Source organism: Amblyomma maculatum, chromosome 1 (assembly GCF_055883805.1).
Source record: "Amblyomma maculatum isolate TAMU_Amacu chromosome 1, ASM5588380v1, whole genome shotgun sequence".
Lineage (NCBI taxonomy): Eukaryota > Metazoa > Arthropoda > Arachnida > Ixodida > Ixodidae > Amblyomma > Amblyomma maculatum.
The window spans coordinates 290,803,097-290,820,023 of NC_139344.1; the positions used below are offsets into that span (position 1 = coordinate 290,803,097).

The following is a 16,927-nucleotide window of genomic DNA, read 5'->3' on the forward strand; positions in this document are numbered from 1 at the left end:
GACACCGAACCCAGCTGTTACACTAGGCCGACGACGACACCAACACGACCGAAAACCAAATGTCCTCCCAGTGTGACAGGCTTTGAGGCCGGGGACACCGACAAAACCAGTCTGCCGACTGTCGGTGACCGAGTCTTCCCGAGATCGGCCGCCGAGCAAAAACTTTCTCGAAACACAAAGCCGACTCAGTGCACCACGTCAACGGTGAATACCTTTCAGCACTAATATACGTAAAAAAGTAGAATCAATGCATAATCCCTGACCAAAACGCGAGCGTAAGCCGCCAAAATACTCGGGGCCGCCGAATGCGTGTGGAATATCAACGGCAGCGTTTTCTTTTCGGGGCGCATAGATTTGCGGCGCGCGTCGAGACCGTGAGCAATCTTTTCGCGTTTCCGAACTGCACAGAATAGTGCAAAATGAACAAAGAAATGATGAAAAGAAGAGATTATTTTTCTGGAGCCAGCAGAGATGCCGATCCTCCTGCGCACTTCGATCGTTGTGTTTGCAGTCAAAACGTCTAGCCGCTTTTCAAGAATTTTCGCGCTACGATATACACAGATACACAAGAAAGCGGGAACCACGTACGCAGGACATGCGCGCTTGTCCCGTGTACGTGGTTCCTGCTTTCTTGTGTATCTGTGTATATTGTAGCGCGAAAATTCTTGAAATGGTAAACCAACTAGCCCCCATTGCTGCTTTCCTTGTCTAGCAGCTGTGTAGCTACTTCGCAAGCCAATTTCAACGCTACGTTACGCATCACGCAATAAATGTTTGTTCCATAATTCAGTGTTTCTAGAACTGTGTGCGCAAAAAAAAAAAAAAAAAAAAGATCAGAACTTGGGTTTAAACTTTACAACAGAACCAACAGCAGCTGTGGTCCCGCGGCCGACCCTGTGAAATACGCCGAAGGTTTTACGCACTACACGGCATGATTCAAACTATCTGCAGTTTACTCTCAGCAAGCGGTAAGCGCTACTACTGCCTTCGCGACTTTCACATAGCAAGACAGCATATTAACTAAAACCATATCTCAACTTCTGAAACACACCGGTTAGGCCTAGCTTTTGTGGTGCAGTGGTTAGCGCTGCTAGCTATCGTACAGGAGGTCGTAAGTTCAATTCTACTTGTACAGATGTTTTCTTTTTTTCATGCTTTTAATACACTGTCTCTTATTCGCCGTGGACAGCTTTTAATTTTCGAACACTGCTGTTCTGACCCGGCAACCACAACCGTAAAATACAGGGCAGTATTCAGTCTCGGCCCATAATCATGACTGGTGAGGCGCTTGTTTTGGTATGGCCGAATTTATGAAATAGACTTAAAAATAAAGCGTCCCTAAATTTTATGAGAATAAATCAAGTAAAATAAAAACGGGAGTAGGTGTAGAAAGGTTTGGTTTGGTTTGTGGGGTTTAACGTCCCAAAGCAACTCAGGCTATGAGAGACGCCGTAGTGGAGGACTCCGGAAATTTCGACCACCTGGGGTTCTTTAACGTGCACTGACATCGCACAGCACACGGGCGCCTTGCTTTTCGCCTCCATCGAAAAGCTGCCGCCGAGGCCGGGATTCGATCCCGCGTCCTTGGGAACAGTAGTCGAGCGCCGTAACCACTGCGCCACCCCGGCGGGGTATAGGTGTAGAAAGGAGAATGAAGGATTAAGAAAAGGAATTGTATTATGACACGAGGAGAGAGTGAGATTGGGAGGGCCTAGTCGGTGGGGAGGTTTTGCACGTTGTCTCGCTAGTGTGGCATGGGAGTTGGGCGACCATTGGCCGACAACAGTCTTGCGAGCGACACGGCGCCGACACCGACTGTCGGCCGACTGTTTCTGTCGGCGCAGTGTGACATAGACGCAGACATCAGGAAGACGCTCTGTTGGTTGACCAAATCGGCGCCGTGTCGTGCTAGTGTGACAGGCACTTTACAGGAGCCGCAGCGGTGACGTCACGCCAGACCGAGGGACGGGGCCCCAGCTCGCGCCATCAGATGGTGGCGGCGAGTCCATACACTGCGCTGTGGCGCAGACGAGAGAGGGCGCTCGCTGTTTGTGACGTCACGCTAGGAGGATAAATGGAGCTGTGGCTCGGTTCCTCGCAGTAGTCGGGGCGCAGCCGCCGAACAAGATGGAGCCAAGGGTATTGCTTTCGCCATCTTCCACGCTTAACCAAGCTAAGCCTTCAGCCAATTTTTTTCGCCACTGCGACCACATCCGTTCTGGAGGCAGAAACCGGCTACCAATGTAACCAAATGTCGGTGAACAAAGTAGCTAAAAATCTAGCAAGGAGCTGAAAGTAGTTGGATTTTTTCCCCATAATTTTTTACTTTATATTTTGGATATATAACGCATTTATTGGCAGCTCTATTATTGTAAAAATTAAACACAGCTATCAAGACATGGTTTCCTGCAGGCGACTACGCATGACAAGTGCTAACTAATGAATGATAAATGTGCTCAGGTTTCGATTCCGATAATTTAGGCAAACGTAGTTTTCGCAAAACGTTAAGGCTTGCACGCTAAGAAAAGACGAGCTGCGAATGCATCACTGCTCAGTAAACATCTACTTTTTGCGCGTACACAGAGGCCTATGAACGGAGAGCTTATGAAAAATTTAATGACTGTCCAAGCGATATCTTCAGTCCGCGACTCGGCGTAACTCGGACCGGTGGGCCTCTCATCTGCTCGGCGCTGACCACACGGGACCCGCAAAGAGGGTCGGATCAGACAGTCGATTCCCTTATGGTCGCCGCGCAGGGAAGAGTACACATATGCACAGTAGTGTACCGCGAGCACGACTTCAATGCTCATCGGAGACCCCGCGCGATAGGCGACACATCAGCCTTTCTTTATGTGAGCTATTTTTTCTTTTTCCCGCCGAGGCAGACATGGAGGAAGCTACATGGAGGCGGCGAGGCATACTAAGTGGTGCCCAAGGAGGATATAAAAAAACTGCTGGAGTGGAAGTCCCCTATAGGGGAGAAAACTTCACTTCACTTCATTTCCTTAAAGGCCTCTCTTGGAGGCATTACATAAGGGGTGGGTTGACAAGCATGAGAAAATACAAGCACAGGTCATTGTGTTTGAAAATAAATTTTTAAGGCATCAATAAATGAAGATTGGCATGAGAGGGCGGCGACTTCGTGGGGAAGGGCATTCCAGTCCACAATTGCTCGGGGAAAAAAAGATCCTGAAAAAGTTTTGGTGCGAGCAATAGGCCGAGTTATCTGATATGGATGCGAAGCGCGATGAGGTATGTGGGTGCGATGCACAATGTAAGGTGCCTGATTTAGTCAACTGTTTAGAATTTTGTGCAGTAAACAGACTGGCAATGCGGCGACGGAGTAAAAGGTTATCAAGACTGGAATTTTCCTTTAGAGATGAAACGCTGATGGAATACGAGAATGCGTGATGCACGAAACGGATGGCGCGGTTTTCAACTGATTCGAGCGCATTTGTTAAGTATATCTGAGATGGGTTCCATATTGGACTGGCGTACTCAAGCTTTGATCTGATCAGTGTTTTATATGCCAAAAGTTTTACTTGTTGGGGCGCATGACGTAGGTGACGTTTTATGAAGCCTAAAGATCTGTTTGCAGATGATATGATGTTAGTTATGTGTGTACACCAAGAAAGGTTGCTGCAAAGTGTGATTCCAAGGTACTTATATGATTCCACGCGTTCTATAGAAGAGTTAGCAACTTCATATGAAAAAATAAGGGGGTTATGCTGACGAGTAAAAGAGATGAGTTTGCACTTCTTGGCGTTTGAAGTCATTAACCAGCGGTTGCACCATTCTTGCACTTGGGTTAGCTCATGCTGTAGTGCTACTTGATCAGATACGTTAGTAATTTTCCGATAGATTACGCAGTCGTTGGCGAAGATTCTTATCTGACAGTGTACATGAAGAGGTAGGTCATTTATATATATTAAAAACAGGAGAGGGGCGAGTACAGATCCCTGTGGGACGCCAGATGTTACGGGGATTGTGTTTGAGCTTTTGTTATTAACACAGACGAACTGTGAGCGGTTAGCAAGAAACTTTTTAATCCAATTTAGAATGTTGGGATGCAAATTTAGAGCGGCGAGTTTCATTAGTAAGCGTTTGTGAGGCACCTTATCAAAGGCCTTTGCAAAGTCTAAGAAAATTGAATCAGTTTGCTGGTTACGATCAAGGTTAGTGTGCAGATCGAAAGTAAAGATTGCTAGTTGTGTTTCGCACGAGAAACCCTTTCGGAAACCATGTTGCGCAGGATGATGTGTGAATCTAGAAAGTTCATGATATGGGAGTAGATGACATGTTCCATGAGTTTGCATGGCACGCTAGTTAGAGAGATGGGACGGTAGTTTAATGGCGATTCTCTTGTACCTGATTTGTGGACCGGGATGACCTTCCCCATCTTCCAGTCGTTCGGTAGCGTTCCTGTTGAAAGAGACTATGAGAATAAAAGAGACAGATATACGGAAGATATGTCTTTAGTATTTTTTAAAACTTTGGAATTGATATCATCAACGCCAGCAGATGATGAGAGCTTAATTTCGTTAATGAGGATTGAGATGCCATGAGCACTGATGGTAAAAGGTGACATTGCTGGAAGCACTGATGGAAGTAGGCTGGGCATTAGAGAGTCAGTTTCTGTCGTGAAAACAGCAGCGAAAGAGCATTGAACTCGTCAGCGCAGTCGGCGTCACTAATCTCTTCATCTGCTGGGTTAGTAAGGGTAATGGTATGTCGTTTGTGGGTTTAGTATTTCCCAAAACTTTTTAGGGTTGTTGACCAGGATTTTTGGTTGGTCAGTTTCGAAAAAGGTTTTTTTGGCGCTACGAAGTGCTGTGTAGTATGTGTCCTCGGCTGCATGATATCGCTGCCATGCTTCTGTATTAGACTGCATTTTTGCTGACCTATAAAGACGTTTTTTCTTTCTTTGCAATCTTTTGAGAGTTTTAGTAAACCAAGGTTTTTGGCGATTGGCCCGAAAACTGGTAGAAGGAATGAACTTGCAAGTTAGTTTGTTTCTTATTTTTGAAGGTTAACCAGTTGTCTTCAATAGATCGGCTATGAAAAGTAGATTAGAAAGACGGCAGGAAAGCGTATAATTCATTATTAGAAGCATCATAGTTTCCTTTATCATAAACACGAATAGTTTTGCTGAAGGTTTGGCGGGGCGTAGGGGAGAAGTTGAAGGTGGCATGAATAACTCTATGATCACTAATTTCGCGCAGGTAGGTAAGTGATGTTAGATTCTCAGGGTGGTTTGTTAGGATTAGGTCTAGGATGTTAGATGTCCCTTCAGTAACACGAGTGGGTTCAAGGACCATTTGACTGAGATTAAAATTGAGGCCTACTTCAAAAAAGTTTCTTGCTTCTGAGTTTCCAGCCGTCAGTGGCCCTAAATTTTGCCAGTCGATGCTCGGAAAGTTAAAGTCACCAAAAAGGAGAATTTTCGCGTTAGGATGCTTGGCAGTAACTTGTACAAACGCGTCATTTAGTTTTTCGGCAAACCACGGTTTACTGCTTGGGGCCCTATAGCAGACGGCAAGAAGGACGGTTTCGTTTGGAGCGCTGCACTTGAGCCATACTAATTCCAGGTTAGAATTGATTGCTACAGTTGAACATGATATTTGTTTGTTAATGCAGATAAAAACGCCTCCTCCTCGTACACCTTTGCGATCGTTTCGATATAGGTTAAAGTCCGGCACGTCGTCTAGAACTTCACCATCTGCAACGTCATGTGTGAGCCACGTTTCAGTTACGATTAGTATGTTGCTGCCAGAGGAAGATATAATACTTGACAGTACTTCGCGCTTAGGAAGAAAGCTGCGAGCATTTGCATAGATTATCGAAAATGAAAGGTTGTTTAGAGTGTTTGTTCCTGGCTGAATCCGCGTTTTCGGACGGCGAAATGATTCCTACAAGACTTTTTTCACGGTTTGAGATTGTTCATCAAAAACATAGCGCTTTGGTCCCATGTGCAAAGTTTTATATCGTAAGGAAAAAGGTCCGGTTTTGTTTTTCGCGAATGCAATAAGTTGCTTCCGTGCATTTCGGACAGGACAAGAGAAGTCTTCGCCTATGCTAAAATCGGTGTTTTTGAGCATTGGGCCTTTTGATAGAATTATTCCCTTGGTTTTGAAAGAAGAGAGCTTCACTATTACTGGCCTTTGACGGTCTGAGCTATGTCGGCCAAGGCGATGAGCGTGCTCAATATCTTTAGGCTCTAATTCCAAGCTTAGATTTTGAAGGCAGTGATCTATGATAATCTTTTCTGATTGTTCCTATGTTTCTGATCTATTTGGATCGGGGAGGCCATAAAATATCAGGTTATTCCTTCTCGACTGGTTCTCGAAGTCATAAAGGCGGGAGTCGAGCACGGAAAGCTGGCGGCTGGTCTCTGTAGTGTTGACCTGAAGGTTTTCAAGTTCTGTTTGCATGTTGCCGAGGGATTGACATTTGATTTCTAAGTCTGCAATGCAGTCACGTAAGGTTGATAACGTTTTATCAGTTGATGCTAGCTGGGTTTTGAGACCCTGTACTTCAATGATGAGCTGCAATTGACCCGCGGTTAACTTCTGCAGTTCAGCCAAGATATTGTCTGTATCTGATGGTGCTGGGTTCATTTCCACGTCGCCAGAAATTAATAATAATGTGCGAATGACATTTGCACATTCAATAGCAAGACAAAAGCAACACTGCGGGCTCGGCAGCTGCACCAGGCAAATATTGCTCGTTTTTCTAGAGAAAAGGGCATACTTGTTACTAACCTGCATTGCGAAGGTAAGCGTGTTAGCGACGTGTGCAGTGGCACAGCCGCAGAGCCCACAGTGCGCAGGGGCGGATGTCGCTGTTTTATAGGCGATGATTTCCAGGTTGTCGGTGACGATTGGGTTGCTGATGTTGGTCCGACGGTCCGGTTGCCTACAGGGGGCGTTTCGAGGTGCAGCCAGATGCCGGGGTGCAGGGGACAGGAAGCCATGTTGCCATTTTGACGTGATGACATGGCAGCAAGTGTGATGACCGGCGTGCCAACCATGAAGGTCGGCAAGAGAGCACAGGTGAAGATTCGGACGAGAGCCTGCATTGTGAAGGTAAGAGTGTTAGCGACGTGTGCAGTGGCACAGCCGCAGAGCCCACAGTGCGCGAGGGGTGGATGTCGCTGTTTTATAGGCGATGATTTCCGGATTGTCGGTGACGATTGGGTTGCTGATGTTGGTCCGACGGTCCGGTTGTCGACAGGGGGCGTTTCGAGGTGCAGCCAGATGTCGGGGTGCAGGGGACAGAAAGCCATGTCGCCATTTTGACGTGATGACATGGCAGCAAGTGTGATAACCGGCGTGCCAACCATCATGAAGGTCGGCAAGAGAGCACAGGTGAAGATTCGGACGAGAGCCTGCATTGCGAAGGTAAGCGTGTTAGCGACGTGTGCAGTGGAACAGCCGCAGAGCCCACCTGCGCCAGGGGGCGCTGCGCCGCTCTGTGCGTCAGCGCCCTCCATGGAGACCCCGTCAAAACCTCCGCGCAGTGCGGCCGCGTCGTCTGCTCCCCGCCGCATAGAAAAGCATGCTGTCGTCTGCTCCGCACTGCTTTCCAGCACGTGTATGCGCGCGCGTGCTCGGTTGTTTCTCTCCTCCTCCGGCCGCATTCTGGCCGCCGTCGCGCTCCAACAAAGGGGACAAGAAAAAATAAACTGGAATAAAAAAGTGACTGCGCGCTTTTTCGCAAAACTCGTGAAAGTGTTTTTCTCTCTTCTCTCTTTAGTATTGAAACGATGGTTGTCGGTTTTTTTTTTTTAGGCATCTCGTACCGCTCGTATCTCGCACCTCTGTAACTGGCGGTGCCGCAGCAGCCATCGCGGAACCAAATCGGCCTCAAGAAACAGATATGTCATTAATGCCATCACTCGGCGCTTATAAAGGGAAAACACATACGTTAATCGTTCTATCCTCATACGCGATCCTGCTTCGGGAGCTCAAAACTGCACATTCGCTAGAGGAGATAACTGAACTAGGGATTGCACAGCGTAACACCTAGTATCTTTTTAAGTGGCTTTACCATTAAGCTCAGCAGCATTCAGGAGAAGCCTACTTTACGAAGGCCTTGGTGCCGTGAGGGAAAGCATGCAGCGCGTAGAAAAAAAAATTAAAACTGTCTACAAACATAGAAAGGAGGCGCCACTCAGCAGTAATCACACTTCAGTACTCTAGCCACTGTACTCCTACCGACAAAGTACGGCAACCCCACATTCCAACTGCCCGCCAACATTGAGCCCAGTAATGTCATTTTTATGATACATTTGCATTAAGTGAAAGCGCGGCCAGAAATCACGAGCCTTCATTCGGGACCTACTGCCAGCGACATCAGGAACCGTGCGCATGAAATGACATCTGTATAAATGTTAATGTGGCAAGTTGGGCGTGTAGGTACCGTCTTTGCCAAAAGTAACCAGGGTCTCCGCAGGCTGCCGGAGCAAGCGCGCGGCCGTGTGGCGGCGTTGCGCTCGCTGTGACTTATCGGTGCTCGACAGCTTTGAGGGTACAAAAGCTGATGTAACTTCGCACCCCCCCCCCCCCCATCTCGCCCGCTGGATGATAAAAACTAGGCGCATATGATGTGCGGCCTGCCATTTCACGTGTGCAAAGCCTGGTTGGGATTAGCGAGGGCGGTCAGTACAGAGATGGGGCTATTCGCTCTTCTCGACAACTGCCCTGAAGCAGATATTATAAGTCTCGTGTCTCGCTATATAATTATAAGAGCTTGTGTTCTGTAATCCGCTGCTGAAACGCGCCAGCACAATTGCACTTTCCTGCGTGTTTGATGCGCCTGTGCATTAAAGCATGATAACGCACCTCGAAATTTCAATATGTTTTCTCTGAGGTGCCTTGCATAGTGCCTATTTACAGGCCGTGCCTCCGGTGCAAATATATGGGAAAGCTTGTGAACCCTTTCAAGCCACCTTATCTCTCCTGTAATCATGAAAAATTGTGTTAGCTCCTTGAGGAGGCTGTGTATAAATAAGTGCAATGATTGATTCTAACAAGTTATTGCATTTGCTTGTAGGTAAGTTTTGGTTTAAGTAACGAACTATAATGAAACCTTCCTCACGCTTTGCCATTCGACGCACATGATTATTTTCTCGCTCGCGGAACTGTTATTTCAGGGCAACACTGTCTGGCAAACCTAGCACATATTCATCCTAGAAAAGAAAAACCAGAGCTCACCGTGTGTACTATCACCTTCTTTTCAGTTTTCCGCAGTTGCCGAGAAGAGCGAATAGCCCCGTCGCTATAGTGAGCTCTCTCGCTGGGCACAACCAGGCATCGCACACATGAAACCGCAGCCTGCACCAACGTTCCAACACACCAACATCATACGCGCCTAGTGTTTATCATCCAACGGGCGACAGTGAGGGTGCGATGTTACGTCAGCTGTTGTACCCTCGGAGCTGACGAGCACCGATAAGCCACAGCGAGCGCAACGCCGCCACACGGCCGCTTGCTTGCTCCGGCAGCCTTCGGAGCAGCCTGGTTACTTTTGGCAAAGATGGTACATAGTTCTCAGAAAAGCAGTGCAAAAAAACGCGGACACGGATGGGCGTCCCGTCGTGGTTGTCTCGACTTTGTCGGGTCTTTCTTGCGCTGCTTTTCCGAGAACATCTGTATACCTAGAGTTGCAAACAGTGAAACTACAGAGAGAAAAAAAAAACGAAAAAAAAAAAAAGGATGGGCTTAAATCCTGCTCTGGGTCCTGCCTAGCATATGAAACTAGTGTGCATGGTAGACAGTACCTGTAGTGGCGGTTATCTTATTAGGAAGTTCTAGAAAAGGGGGATCCATTACCTTAATGATCTAAAACCGGTCCGGTGTTGAGTGGGTGGGACACAAGAACAGTATGGAAAACGCTACAGATGCCCAGGGAAAAAACAAGAATTGGCTGTTGTCTGCAATGCTTCCTCTCACAAGATGTTTGCATTGTGAAAGGCTGGGGATCCTTGGCCCATTCAGGATCTCTGGCATTATAATAGGTACTTTAAGTACCTATCATACCTTTAAGTACCTTTAAGTACCTGGAAGCATAGGTAACTTATGCTCCCAGGCGCACTATAAAAGATAATTGGGCTCCTACTATCATCCTGGCCAAGGAGCAGAGCACAATTACCTATTTTAGTGCTGCAAACAGCTTTTGAGACCAAGCATAGCTGTGTAAAACCCCTTGATAATTTGAAAGTAGCCACACTCTCCTCCGCGCTTTCCTCCTCTATTCTCCTCGCGCGGCGGCAGTGAGTGCTGCTGCGCACGACACGCTTTTTCTCCTTGGCGCCCGCCGGCCGTCCGCAGCAGTGAGTGAAGTGCGTGTTTTTGAGCCAAGTCTGCGGGCCAGGAGTGCACAAAATATTTCAAAAATTGCAAGAAAAGCATTGAAAATGCCTAAAGCAACGTTCATGAAGAGATTGGTTTCTTCTTTGAACTGTTTGAATGGGGAATACTGGTATAAGCTTCCAGGCGAGTTCTGTGCTGCACACACTTTTTAATTGACATGATAAGGTTTTACTTTGTGCACCTAATCTAGTACTGCCTCTGACTTTGCCAGTGTTGTTTTTTTAGAGAGTGAAATCTGTCACCACGGTGAAACTTTGGAAAACGACCCAGGTTGGTGCTTTGAACTTCAAGATCAGAGAGGGTCATAGCAGGACTAAAGTCTATTTCGCTACTGTCAAGCGACCTGTCTAAACATAGTATATGTCACGTGATCAACCATGATTTTGGATTATTGGTTAATTGTACACATATTTTGATCAATTACAAGGTCAAATTAATTGATATTTAGTCAACTGCAATCAAAACCCAAATTTTAGCTCAGCATCGAACCGTATACCGTTGGAAGGCTTAGGCCAAGTGTATTGGCATTGTGCTAGTTAGCGATGTGCATTGATCTGATTTAATTAGTTAATTTTGTATAAAACCAAACTGAGCTGTTCCTTGCCGCTTCGGGGCAAGGAACAGGTTTGCCACAGCAGTCTTGATATGGTGCTGATGGAGGAATTAAATAATTGTATGAGTACGTGGCCACTCACTGACTTTGAGTATGGTTAAAGAGACAGCAGGGTACACTGGGAGAAGTGGCGGGCCCTATTTCTGACACGCTGCAGTATCTGGGGCAAGCATGCTACGGCCTCATGCGCTATGTAAAAAAGCGTAATTTCATTGAACGCAACCAAATAAAAAAATTACAGGGTGCACTTAAGTCTTCAACGTGCGGAAATGCAAAAGCATATAACTGCCAAATCATTAACTATCGCTATCCTATCTATCACTATATCTACTGTATCACCATCATTAGCTATCACTATTCATAACCATCACTATTCAATTTGATGCCGTCCCGTGACCCAGTGATATATCTCAATTTTCATTGAATTACGTATAGACAAGCGTCAGCCCGTGACGTCAGCAGAGATGCGGTGGCGCTGGCGACAGCAGTGACTTTCGTGGTGTAGGCAAAAGCGCGGGCCGTCTGCATTGGATGCGCGGCGATTCCTGTGTTTTCGGGCATAATTCCCAATATTTCTACGAGCTGTGGTGTGGTTGATTGCGCCACGAGGCACAAAAAGCAAAATGGCACATGATTGCTTTTCGGCGGCACGACGAATAGCGCAAGAACAAACGCCTGCAGCTCGTGCCCATTTTGATATGCTATTAAGTTGTAAGAAGTTCAGACGCGACATATTCCGTGTGCGTATGATCCCGCAGGGAAGCTGCACTGTGAGTTCTATTCACTTGCAGTGCTGCCCGTGCATATGTTCACACAGAAAGGACACAAACGCTGCTGTGAAGGTAATTGTAATTACTTTGAGCGCGGTCACTCCAGTACGATATTGCTGGCTATAACAGGCCCGGACCTGTAAAGTATAGCTTTTTTCTTTTTGTACTTTCAAGAGTTTCAACCAGTCTCTTCATCACCGGTTCTATAGTAAACATTGTTATGATCCGGGCAGTCCCGCAGCATTATTTCTCATTTCTAAATTTTATTTTTGGAGGTCATTAAAGATCCTGACGAACGAATTAAATATCCACGTAAAATCTAGCTCTGATCGAGCAGGATATTTAAGTATATATGGTACATGGAGTTCAATGTCCCAAAGAGGAATCGACTATGAGGGGTGCAAAATAAGCAGAATAAGATGATGCGCATTTGAATAAAATATTTCCATGTATATTAAAAAAAGCTCAGCAGATCACGCAAATTTTGTTGCAAGCGATCGAGGAGAACGTTTCATCTGCACTCATGCGTCTCTCCTATAGAGCAAAGAGAACAAAATGAGAGCTTTCGTACTGGCATTCACGTACATATTAACCTGTGAATGACCTTGCTACATCTGTAAGATGAGATAGATGTCAACGTCTTTTATATTGGGCAGGCGAAAACAAGTTGGCAGTGCACTTTGCCAACATGTTAAAAAGATCTAAAAGATTGAGTTCTTCTTTTTAGATACGAAATTCTATGACTTAAGTTGCCGGTAAAGTGGGCAAGAAATGCGATTTCTAGTTTACTATATATAGTTGCCGATAATATTGTTCTTTAGAGTGAGTGCTTGAAGCAACAGGAAGGCAGTCAATAGATTCGTCATATGAAAAACACACTTCCAGTCATTCATATTGTCGTCCTCCTTGCATGCGCTAGGAATAGGCCTGGGAGTTGAACAGGGTTGACTATTAGTCTTTCTTATACATTGCGCTTTTTCGTTTTTATTTAACTTAATCACTCACGGCCATCGCCTACGTACCGCAGCCGCGCACTGTTGAGGCCACAGAGAAGGAAGCCAATGCAGCGCTCTTCGCCAAGTAATTCTAGCTGTAATCGGCTGATAATGTGCGGAAATACTCTCCAGGCATAAACCAAGCTATTTCTACGTATAAGCGAAGCTTACGGTTCAATATATTCGCACGCGCGAACTGGTTTCGAAGGCAGCGTCGCTTTGCGCAGTGTAGGGGTGTAGGCATGCCGCGCTTTTGCCTACACCCCATGTCACTGCCGATCACAGCGCCACCTTTGTTTACAAACATGACGCTTGTCTATATGTTGTCAGCCATCTCTATTATCTCATAACATCTGACGAGTCATCTTAAACATTGACTTTAATTTCTTATACTTTCTTGTTTTCTCGTAAATTGAGGTGGGAAAAGAGCAAGTCACAGAAATAACTGACTACTATCAGCGCGAGGTTCATGGCTTTGTGGGAAGGCTTTCTTTGCTTCAGTACAGGTCGGCGAGAAAAAATTGTCGGAACTGCGCTGGGCCTCCGCTTTTTTCCACAGTTCGTGTAATATTCGCGGCTCAAACTGGTCTTCAGTAAAATGTAGCTAGAACATAGAGCGATAAGTTATCACTCAGGCAAGATAAAAAAAAAAAAAAGAATCTTCTTGCATACAATTGAAATGAGTAATATGTTACAGTGCTAAGAATTGTTGCTCGCAAAATGTTCCTCTATTTTTAAATCATAACTAAAATCATTATTGATAGAGAATTGATGTAATGATTCCGGCAGATTTGACATATTATGGGAAAATTTTTCCCGTAGAAAATGAAAATGTGGAATTGCTGTTTTAGAGCTCCAGCTTTCAAAGCGAAGGTAACCTGCCAACGCCTAGTAGTCATGATCAAAGTGAAGCGTGTGTGATCATGTGAACACCCCCTGTACATTGGCCGTATCCCCGATAAAACGAAGCCATACTTTTTAACCCACTCATGCGTGGAAGCATAGCAAGACACATTCAAGAATTGCAAAAATAAATGCAGTAGGACCTAGCTAGTGCTGATTACCCGCAATACCGCGGGTTTACTTGCCAATGAGTTTTTCAAGGCCAGCATTCATTGTTCCTAAGTAACCGACGCACACTACAAGTACAAGCTGAAAGACTAGCTCCTCTACAAGCCCCAGTTTTGATTTTTAGTAAAGGCGGCCAGGGATCCTAGCATAATCACAACAAATGCAATCGAGAGGCTGTACTTTCCCACATGTCACTGACAGCAAAAAGCAGATTATAGTGCTGTATTTCCGACTGTACAGAAGTCGACAGTGTATGAAATGGAGCCTCGCAGAATATTCAGAATGTCGCAGAGGACAACCTTATTTTTATGCAACAAACAAGTTGCCGCAGAAAAATATTGAGGAGCAGGCAGGAAGAATAGAAAATGCATGTTATTACGGGGAGTGAGAAAGGCGCCTTACTTCGCAAACAACTCTTTTCTTTCTAGGAATAAACTTCTTTCGACCAATCTTGTGAATCCATTGTCTCTTCCGCAAGCCGTCACGCTTCCCTTGAGGTATTATGAATACCGCATAACCATCTTCGGGCTGCTTGCTGCAGTTGCACGCGCAACAGCACGGCATAGAGGTTGCATGTTGCAATAAAAGCACAGCGTGCAATAATCGCTCGCCGAGCCTAGGAGAAAAATGGTGCGAAGGAAAAACAACGAAAACGCCGGACACGCGTTCGTTTCCAAGAGCAACGGCAGGGCAGGAAATCGGGCTGAGAGCCGAGGGAATGGGCACACAAGGAGGCAGCGCGGCACGACAGTGCAGCACGTTGTTGGTTGTTCTCACAATCGCTGGCTGGTACCCGACTCGGCATGAGATCGCACAGCACATTGGGAGAGAGATCGCGTAGCACACTGGGCGCGTACTCCGCCGATTCCGAGCGGACGCTCGGCTCGGTAGAACCACCTGTTGATGATCGCCGCTTCTTCCTTGCTGTAACAGGCTTGCGTTTTCGCTTCCCGTAAGCATGCTTTGTCCGGAACTTCTTTTCGAACGTTCGCTGACCCATTGCACGTGGTCGAAGCCTCGAAACGCAAGAAAAAGAATTGCTTTCCAGCGGCGGACAAAGCAGACGCTCCTTGCGCTGGCCGCCATTATTGCCGCGGCATCAGCCAATGAGGAGGCGCCTAGCAACACGTCGCGGCGCAGAGCCAATCGGGGCACGGTATTCATTGGCTGCTTCGTGCTGCCGTCCTGTGGATTTTTCTTTTTTGTGCGCTTGCTAGCTGACGGAGAAGGAAAGGAGGGGTTGGGACAAAGAGCAAGAGTCTGGCTTTCCAACGATGCCAAAATGGCGGCGCTCCGTGGCGGGAAAGTCAAGCAGTCACGCCGTGAACTTGGCAGCTTTTTCGCGGTTTGGGAAGAATATCTCGACGCCGGCACCGATAAATATATTTATTTAGACTACTTAGAGTTTGTTTTTTGGTGAAATATTTCAGGACAACATAGAAATAATGTTGTAGATTCCGAAAAGCGCACTTTTCAAAAATCGACTTTTTCCGCGATTTTCGCGATCTGATCCCCGCATCCCCCCTTAAAACCTTATTCCCTTGACTGCGCGCTTCAAGTTACTGCGTCACATTAACGCGCCACCACTAGCTGGAACGCTGATTCGTGTGTGAATGGCAGTTCTACACAGTTATATTAAACGCTAAACTCGACCTAAATTGTACCGTTCAATGTGGCTCTAACCTTCCGACTGCCTGTTGTTCGACATTCGCAGATCCTCTTCTGCCACCGAATCAACGGTGCAATTATTTATAGAGAAGTGCCTAAGTAAAGATTTTTTTACCTTTTAGCCTTGACGTATGCAGTCCGGTGCACCTTATCTGTTCATGTTTTCGCTAGCACAGCCTTCTATAAGCACAAAATGAAATGCCCTTTATTTTGTCCCATAAATAGGGGAACCAGCCGAAAGACTGGTTGCACTGCTTTGAGGATTGGGACTCTGTGGCCTCCAATGCGCGCAAAATGAGCTGTTGGGTGAGCTCGGTGGTAGGCAGGAGGGACGCATCCACTGTAGCTGAATTGTGTTCCCAGCATGTGAATGAAACTGAATTACTCGCAGCATGACGCCGACGAACAAATTGAGTTCATGAAAGTGGTAATGAAGCCCGTTTCAATTTCCTGCCCAAGGGTTCATCTCTTTCGCGCAGCCGCCCAGATCACTTTTTTTTTTTCTGTGTTGATGGTACGTTTCTCGCGAATGTCGTGACCCTTGTATGAATATGTTTATTTGAAGAGCGTGGCTGTTAACCAGTTCCATCGCATTGCAACTGCAGGTGCTAAGGTCAGACCACTTTCCCAGAGTTGAAGGTTTCATTATTTTCATGTAGCGGGACATTGAGTTATTAAAGCCCATATCTCACCGTAATACAACTCTGGTTGGAATCATTTTTAATAATAAGGCCTGTAGCATTCGACCATATTCAAGAAGGTCCCTCAAACTGCTGCATGTATTAGGCGCACGACGACCGATGGTGCGTAGAGAAGTAGGCCAAGAATCTACCAACACGAGTCGGCTGCTCTTTGCCGTCGTCTGTCTAGTCTAGAAAAAGAAATTGTTGCTTGTACGCGGTGCCACGAAAAAAGTGCCTACATACTTAGCACATCAGTTAAGGGTATTTATTGTTCGTGAATGGGGAAAAGTGGTTAGCTGCATACAGGGAAGTGGTAACGTGGCTCGGATGACTCAATGCACCATCCAAGAGTGACACTCACCTTGCCGAAACAGAGCCGCTTGTTCATGGCTAGGAGGGCAGACGCGGCCGACTGATGGTCGCTGAATTCCACAAAGCAGTACGGGTCATTGCCAGGCTGCACAGAGAGAAGCGAATTCGTGAGGGAAGAGCTCACCATTTCGCCCGATTGAAGGCAGTCGGCGGCCGCCAATCACAATCAAAATACCTTACAAGACATTGTGTGAGGACTACAGTAATATAGCCATGCTTTTTCAGTCTCAAGTGCCAACAGAGTTGAAATAGTTTCCCATTAAAACTGGACATCAAATGTGGAAATGAAAACGAGAGCAGTGTCATTTAACCTCTAAAAACTACACATAGCCTTTTCATAAAAACAGGCAGTGTAACAGGCTAGCTGCAATAGGACCTCTGT

At 46.3% G+C, this 16,927-nt stretch overlaps 1 protein-coding gene across 2 annotated transcripts in view; it reads right to left on the reverse strand.

The window, feature by feature from the left end:
* Rox8 (TIA1 cytotoxic granule associated RNA binding protein Rox8) overlaps positions 1–16,927 on the reverse strand; it is a 240,413-nt gene that overhangs the window by 190,066 nt on the left and 33,420 nt on the right. For both annotated transcript variants that reach the window (XM_084591576.1, XM_084591575.1), the window contains exon 4: positions 16,535–16,630. In XM_084591576.1, the coding sequence (XP_084447702.1) occupies positions 16,535–16,630 (96 nt within the window). The remainder of the gene's footprint in view (positions 1–16,534; positions 16,631–16,927) is intronic.